Here is a 9051-nt window from a genome sequence, read left to right on the forward strand (position 1 = left end):
CCACCATTTTGCTGACACACCAAAATACATGAAGCATACATTTCAACTTAAAGTTTTTACAAAATTCAGCCATTTCAAAACAAGTTAATATAATAGCATACTGGTCGCATGTTCCAAAATACTTTATAAAATTCTTTCCTTTTGCTCAAACAATACCACACTGACTGAAAAATCAATGTTACTGGGGGAAAAAAAGCCATCATGACAAGAAGTGTTAAGCTGTTAAGTTTGGGCTGAAGATAAAAACAGCGTTTACAGAAGGTAACTACCTTTTAACTAGGAGAAGAGTAACTAAATCTTTAAACTACTCACTGAATTATTCATTGTGCTGCTTTATACATTTTCTTTTATTTAACTTGCAGTTTGCCCCATTCTGCTTAGAAACAATTCTGTGTTTCTCATTCTGGAAAAAATGATGTAAATACATTCTACCTTATCTCTCTCGTTAATTATAACTAAAAATTCTGAGCTAAAATACACATACCAACTATCAGAAGACTCTGTCAGAACTCAAAATACAACCTAGAGGTGAGTTCCACTTTTTTGGTTTGCTTATTTGTCTGGTTCTAGCTTTCATTTTTGTTTTTTGACAATTACAAACTCTAGCTAAAAGAGGTTAAAATCTATAAACAAACAATCAGAAGACTATCAAAACTCAAGAGACAACCTCCTGGTGAGTTCCCTGTTATTCCCTTGTTTTTATTTTGTGTTGTTGTAATTGTGGCTTGTTTGTTTTTCCTCATATATATTCTGGACTGGGCACCAGAGCATCCTCAAAGCCAGAACTGCCAAAGAGTGGACAGAAAAAGCCTCGAGAAAAGCCTGCTGTCTCTAGCCAGAAGGAAAGGAAAGGGAAGAAACAGAAACCTTTTGGTTCTATTCTCCTTACTGCAGGTGAACACCAGCAAAGAAGCAGTGCCCCACCGCCATCCCTACAGTGCCATAGTGACCTTGTGGACTCTTCACACCATTCACCAAGTTGATGGCAAGAAAGTGCTGTGCCTCACTTTCTCTACTGTCACTGCACAGCAGATCCTATGGGATGGAGCCCTGGGAACGCTCCTACTCTTGCTATTGTTGTTAGGTGCCATCAAATCAGTTTTCCACTCATACAGGGTCCATGTGACCGAGTAGAACTGCCTCATAGGATTTTCTAGACTAATATTTTCAAGGATGGGAGCAGATTGCCAGGTCTTTCTCCTGCAGAGCCACTGTGTGGTTTCAGACTGCCAGCCTTTCAGTTAGCAGCCAAGTGCTTAATCATTGTGCCACCAGGGCTGCTTACACCAAGAGAACACCTGGAAATAATTAGTGCTGCTTCCCTTCCCCGATAGCATCCAAGGCAGTCCCTGAGGGTGGAGTCCTCTTGATTTGCTCTGCACTGCACTAGACAAATGCCAGCGAAAAGGCAGAATGCCTCCGTTTCTTCAGAGGCACTGTACAGTCAACCCTGCAGTACTAAAGCCTGTTAAAAGTGTGGGGAGGCTAACGTTTTGACTTTCTACCAGGAAAAAGCAGGAGGGAGCCCTGGAAAGCGCTTCAGAGAGTGAAGAGAGGATCATGAAGAAGAGGGAGTTGCAGAAAGGGATGTTTTAAATCTGCATGTAGTCCTGGACTCACTCCTAAGCTCTTCATGCATTAATACAACCACAATCCACACAGCAAAGGTTCTGAACACTAGGCTAGAGTTTCAGACTGGCTTCTGGGAGGGTCACCGGTAGGAAAGATCAGAACAGCACTGCAAAGGACTTGAAAAATACACTGAGGTTAGAACCACAGTCCATAAAGTGGGCCAGGATGTACAGTCTGACCTTAACAGGACTGATCATCTGCTAAAATAAACAAGCAACAGGAACAAAAATCCAGAATATTTAAACAGGATCCAGAATTTCATAAGACAAAATCCAAAATATTCAGGATAAAATCATTTATACAATAAGGATAAAAATTAACAAATATGCATATTAAAAATCCAACATTAACCATGGCCCAGAAAGTATGGGTAAATACTCTTATAATGAATGAGAACATAGACAGTCTCAGAAAAGAAATAAAGGCTATAAAAAAGAACCAAATAATTTAAAAGAGGAGAGGAAAGAGGAAATGGAGGAATGAAAAGGAAAATTGTTGTTGTTGTGGTTGTTGTTGTTGTGTGCCATTGGTCGAGTCAATCTCAACTCACAGCGACCCTATAGGACAGAGTAAAATTGCCCTGTAGGGTTTCCTATGCTATCATCTTTAGGGGAGCAGATCACCTGGTCTTTTCTCCCATGGAACTACTGGTGGGTTCGAACCACCAACCTTTTGGTTAGCAGTCGAGCGTTTAACCTTTGCAGCAGCAGGGCTCCTCAAAAAGGAAAATAGGCAAAGAGAAAACTAATAATAAAGAGGTGGACATAAATATAAATGTATCAATAATATACCAGTATGTGAAGCATACGGATGTAGATAGGTTAAAACTGAAAGGATGAAAAAAATAAATGATTCAAACACTAACCACAAAAAGCTAGAGTACCTATATGAATGTCACAATAAGCAGACTTCAGAACAAGGAAAATTAACATAGATTAAAAAATCAATATGAAAAAAGAATATATTGCAACCAAGTGAGGTTTATTCTAGCAATGTGAGGAATGTAAGTGATTTTCAACAGGTGAAAATTAATTTATGCAATTTACCTCACTAACAGGCAAAGAGAAAGCAAATGATCCTATCAATAGGGTCAGAAAAAGCATTTGACAAAATTTAACATACATTTATGATTGGAAAAACAAAACAAGAAAATAAAACTCAGCAAATTAGGAATAGAAGGGAACTTCCTCAATATGATAAAAGGCGTCTATAAAAACACATTCTTTTCTTTTTTTAATTGCTGTTGAAAATATACACAGCAAAACATACACCAATTCAACAATTTTTACATGTACAAGACAGTGATATTGATTACATTCTTCAAATTGTGCAGCCATTCTCACCCTCCTTTTATGATTTATTCCTCTCCTATTGACATAAACTCATATTCCCTTAAGCTTCCTATCTAACCTTTTGAGTTGCTGTTATCAATTTGATCCCATATGGTAAGTTATTTAAAAGATCACAATAGTCACTGAGAGACAGTCTTTACTAGTTAAGCTAGACTGTTGTTTGGTTTAAAGAAGGCTTCAGGAGATGTTTTTGTTTTATGACTTCAGGGTTAAAGATTATCTCAGAGCAGTAGTTTTGGGGGTTCATCCAGCCTCAATGACTCCAGAAAGTCTGGATTCCATGAGAACAGAAATTTTGTTTCACATTTTTCCCCCTTTTATCAAGATTCTTCTTTAGAATTTTTGATTGAAACATTCAGTAATGGTAGCCAGGCACCATCCAGTTTTTCTGGTCTCATAGTAAAAGAGGCAGTTGTTTGTGAAGGCAATCAACCACGCATTCCATTCCCTCTTTCTATTTTTTACTCTTCTTATAATATCAGTCTTAATGGGAAAAGACTAAATGCTTTTACCCTAAGATCAGGAACTAGGAAGCAGTATCTCTCTCACTACTATTATTCAACATCATACTTGAAGTCCTAACCAACTCTAGAAAACCAAGAAAATAAATAAAAGATATTCAGATTGGAAAGAAAGTAATAAAACTGTCTCTGATCACAGGCAACATTATTGTCCACATAGAAAATTCCCAAGAAATTCACAAAATTCTCCTAGAACTAATAAGTGAGTTTAGCAAGATCACAGAACACATATCTTATACAAAATCAATAATATTTCTATATTCTAGCAATAAAAATTGGAAACCAAAATTTAAAAAAAAAAAATTTATACTAGCTATTAAAAACTTAAATAATTATAAATCTAACAAAACATGTTAAAAATCTGTATGCTGAAAAGTGCAGAATGCTGATGAAGAATGTTGTAAAAGATCCAAATAAACAGCAAGACATACAAAATTCCTACTAATACATACCGTATTCATCCATTTATATAACATTGTAAAGAAGGAAAAAAACACAGAAACAGAGAAAAACCAGTGTTTTCCAGGGGTCAGGTATGCGATAGGGTCAGAATACAAAGGTGACATTATGAAAGTATTATTTGTCAGTGTTGAAATGGTTCTGTGTTCCTGTCTTTGATGGTGTTACAAAAATCCATGCAAATATAAAAACTCAGAATTGTACAACAAAAAAAGTAAATTTTACTCTATGTAAATTAAAAAAATAAAATCATTAAAAAATACTATACTGTGTACTTTGAGTAACTTACATTTGAAAAAAAATTATTAGAATTTAAGAGTGCAAAAAAACGTTTGAATCCCATACCACTTATAGACTATATATGCAAACCAAGGCATGAGATGCAAATACATACAGACTCACCCATAAAGAATAAATATATTTAAGCACTTAAAACTCCTCACTACTGCCCAGGCAGAGATGGGGGGAGTGTGGAGAATATGCAAATCTACATGACAGAAAGTGAGGTGAGAGAGATACTAGAATAACCTAGCCTCTGCTTCAAATCAGTGATGTGGTAATTTTCCAGGCAGAATGACTTAACCTCAATAGTGTCTTCAGTTCAGCTGTGTTCCTAAATGCTACCTGGAATAGAATATCAATAATCATCAATACCTCTTCAAGGGCACCTGCAGAAATCCTATGACCTGCAACATTTATTACATCATCAACTCGAGACATAACATACACATAACCTTCTTCATCCATGTAACCAGCATCCATGGTGTCATAGTATCCCTGCAAAGAAGAATAAAAATGTTAATTATCACACAGTGTTCTTAGGAAATGCAATCATTTATAAGCTTTATAAAATATAAAATATGATAGCAATGGATTTATTGTACGCATTTGTCTTTCTTTCATAACTAGACTATGGAATTAAATTACCTTTGATTTTGAAAGCTTATTAGAAGCTCCTTGCTCCTCTAACACCAGGAATAAATTACAGTGTTCTTATATATGTTCAACTTAAGTGTTTAAACTTAAGAGTTGTACAGTTTATGAACCCAATTTGAGATTTTTAATGGAGAAGTAATAGCTCAAAATTTCCAACATACTTTGGTATTGCAAAGTAATTCTTTGATAGATTTCCTCTTTAATTGTATTAATTTTTAAAAGCTTTAAAGCTCCCTATGAATAATTACAAAATACAGCCTAGTTTATTAACATGGATTGGGATTGGACTCAAGTTTCAGTGAAATTTAATAGTATGTATAAAATTTAATTTTTAATTAACTCAAAGTAGTACTTCTTCACTGACTAGAAGTTAACACAGAATGAAGAATGAGGAAGAAGAAGAAGTATAAAGAAAATAAAGGTTGCTTCCCCTAGTGCTTCTAAGTTTTCGTGATATCTATGTTTGTGAGAATGAGCTTTGGTACAAATCCACATGAGTCACTGTTTGTGTTTCTTAGCTTTTCTGAGACTCCATATGCTCCTCTGTTAAATGGGGTAATGATCTCTGCCTTATAAGTCTGCTGCGAATATGAAATAGAGACTGGTGTACAGTAAGTAGAGAGGATGTGCCTTCGCACATCATGATCCCTTAATAATTGGTAACTCTTACTGCAATTACTATTATTACTACTATTATAGAGGCAGCCTAGAGTAGTGGTGAAGAGCATGGACTCTGGAGCCAGCCTATCTGGTTTCAAATCTCAGCTCCATCATTTCTAAGCAGTGTGACTCTGGGCAAGTTACTCAATCCTTCTGTGCCTCAATATTCTTATCAGTTAAATGAGGATTTTAATAGTATCTATCTCATGGATTGTTTTGGGGATTAAGTGAATTAATGTATGAAAAACATGTAGGCATATTATATACTTAAGTGCTATTATTAAGTCTCAAATGAGAGATGTGAGGTCAGGTAACAAGGCAGTGGACAGAACCCCTCTATATAGCTTAACCATGAACTCGGACCTTGAGAGAGCTTTCAGTGTTAGAGTTGATCATGTTCAAAGCACATAAACATATTGTCTACCTTTGTCAGGTTATAATCAATCATACCAGTACTTTGATGATTCAACTGTTGCCCATCAGGCAGGTAGATTGGGCTGACTGGAGCCAACTACACTGACAAATCTTCCCTGCCAGAGTCCATCGGGGGCATGTTTAATCTTGGCTTCTGAGGTCATTTGACACTGACATCTCTTTGTAAAGGAAGCTATTTTTATTCTTATCATTTTTCTACTTGATTAGGTTATCTGCCCTTCACTCACAAATAATAAAGAAAGAATGTTAAGTACTTAGATTCACTTTTTTTATGAAATTCTGATCATTCATTCTTTTTTACTGAGTGTGTAATGAGGATCAGCCATCTCTCTCAGGGAAAGAAACTTAAGTGAAAGGGCAGCAGAATGGTGATGATGAGATCTGGAAGAGTATTATCAATAAGGTTCTATTATGAACACAACACACATGACCTATGCATGGAATAACAGGTAAGTCACAAAACAGGAAACAGGACTACATTGGGGCATAATTATCCAGGGTACTGGGAGTTGGGCTTTGAGAACACTGTCTCTGTCTTGTATCTGCATTTTCAAATGGGATTTTAAAATAAAGAGCACAGAGACAATTTAGGAAAGGATGCCAAAAACAAGTAAAAAAATAGAAAAATACAATATCCAGCAAGCAGAATGAATTTTGCTCACGTAACTAAGAGGAGGTTAAGGAGTCTTCCTGACAGTATACAATTCTGATCAATGGCTCTCAGTCTGTAAAGAGGAATCCGATAGAATGAATGATACAGAAACTTTGAAAAATATTTTGATTTAACAAAAAAAATTCCTGATACCGAGAGGGCTGTTAAAGCCTCGGAAAAAAGCCTAAGAGAAACTGGGGAATTTTTATCTCCACAGACTGATAAAAATAAGTATAAAAATGACTTACTTAGCCAATTGTGGTTTGGGGGCATTCTCATCCCTCAGAGCTAGAAACTGATCCTGATGACCTTTAAAAGTTCCTTTGCGATCTATGATTCTAGGAGGAAGTCACTCAATTTAACAGGCAAGAACTGCAGAGAAGTGCATAAGAAGGTAACAAAAAAATATATTAAAGTTCTTACAGGAAATTTTGTGAAGTATAAATGCTTGAATGCTTCCTGATTCTTCCAGAGTCCGGAAAAAGCCCCAGGTGGTAATGGTAACCTTACATAAAAACAGAGCAGTTAGAATTTTGATGAAAGTGGTTATAAAGACAGATTGATTAGAAATATTATTCTTCCAGTGTGATGGATAATCACAATTCAAATTCCACATTGAAAGGTGACCCCTAAATCTGCTGAACAGAACATGTCTAACTGACGCCAAAGTATCTGCAAAATCATTGAGGAACTATGGTAATTTCTGGAAAATACTCAAAAGGCACACACATTAGGCATTCAAACAGTTATTAGTAGCAATCACTAAAAAGTGTAATACTTGCAAAAAAGAACCAAATATGCATCACTGAACTACTCTTTGAGAGAATTATCCAGAAGAAGTTTTTTTTTTTTTTTTGGAAGTACCAAGGTACCAACTGCCACCCCTGCCTCTTTGTGTCATCCCAGTTGTTGAAAAGCGACTCACTTTCACATAAGTTAGCATTTTGCAATGTGTAGTGGAATGTTGCAATTAAACATTCAGTGTACATGCCTCTCTCCCCTGGAGCGCCCTCTCACTGCTCCCTCTTCTACTCTTCCTTTCCATGACCTTCTCAACCAATGTGATTTCTCACTTCTGGTCATCGGTCTTGCAAAATTCTATCATGCAATCTTTGGCACTGTTTCTATAATCAAGGCCATATTTCCCAACTACCAACCCTTCCTCTTTGTCTCCAACTTTCACATTCCAATCACCAGTAATTCTCAATGCATCCTGATTGCATGTTTGATCAGTTTCAGACTGCAGAAGTTGGTGAAAATCTTCAATTTCTTCATCTTTGGCCTTAGTGTTTGGTGCATAAATTTGAATAACAGTCGTATTAACTGGTCTTCCTTGTAGGCGTATGGGTACTATCCTATCACTGACGGCGTTGTACTTCAGGATATGCCTTGAAATGTTCTTTTTGATGATGAATGCAATGCATTCCTCTTCAATTTGCCATTCTTGGCATAGCAGACCATATGATTGTCCAATTCAAAATGGCCAATACCAGTCCATTTCAGCTCACTGATGCCTAGAATATCAATGTTTATGCATTCCATTTCATTTTTGACAATTTCCAATTTTCCTAGATTCATACTTCGTATGTTCTACATTCCTATTATTAATGGACGTTTTCAGCTGTTTCTTCTCATTTTGAGTCATGCCACATCAGCAAATGAAGGTCCTGAAAGCTTGACTCCATCTACATCATTAAGGTCAACTCTATTTTAAGGAGGCAGCTCTTCCCCAGTTGTATCTGGAGTGCCTTCCAACCTGAGGGGCCCATCTTCTGGCACTATATCAGACAATATTCTGCTGCTATTCATGAGGTTTTCACTGACTAATTCTTTTCAGAAGTAGACTGCTGAGTCCTTCTTCCTAGTCTGTCTTAGTCTGGAAGCTCAGCTGAAACCTGTCTGCCATGGGTGACCCTACTGGTATTTGAATACCAGTGGCATAGCTTCCAGCATCACCGCAACACGCAAGCCTCCATAGTACAACAAACTGACAGATACGTGAAGAAAATTAGAATAAGTCCAGGAAAGCCACAGTCCAGCATATCCCACCTGAACTTAGAGCTCATCTCAAGAATAGATTTGATGCACTGAACACGAATGACTGAAGACCAGATGAGTTGTAGAATGATATCAAGGACATCATACGTGAAGAAAGCAAGAGGTCATTAAAAAGACAGGAAAGAAAGAAAAGAGCAAAATGGATGTTACAAGAGACTGGGAAACTTGCTCTTGACAATTGAGTAGCTAAAGCAAAAGGAAGAAATGAGGAAGTAAAAGAGCTGAACAGAAGATTTAAAAGGGTGGCTCCAGAAGACAAAGTAAAGCATTATGATGACATGTGCAAAGACATGGAGATAGAAAACCAAAAGGGAAGAATACACTCGGCATTTCTCAAGCTGAAAGA

The 9051-nt window shown here is 36.6% G+C and overlaps 1 protein-coding gene across 1 annotated transcript in view; it reads right to left on the reverse strand.

Moving 5' to 3' along the window:
• Positions 1-9051, reverse strand: part of ACSS3 (acyl-CoA synthetase short chain family member 3) — a 215654-nt gene that overhangs the window by 6417 nt on the left and 200186 nt on the right. Inside the window, exons 11-12 of the mRNA XM_004384637.1 lie at positions 7071-7152; positions 4619-4741 (exon numbers count right to left, since the gene is read on the reverse strand). Of these exons, the coding sequence (XP_004384694.1) occupies positions 4619-4741; positions 7071-7152 (205 nt within the window). The remainder of the gene's footprint in view (positions 1-4618; positions 4742-7070; positions 7153-9051) is intronic.

Source organism: Trichechus manatus, unplaced genomic scaffold (assembly GCF_000243295.1).
Source record: "Trichechus manatus latirostris isolate Lorelei unplaced genomic scaffold, TriManLat1.0 scaffold00125, whole genome shotgun sequence".
NCBI lineage: Eukaryota > Metazoa > Chordata > Mammalia > Sirenia > Trichechidae > Trichechus > Trichechus manatus.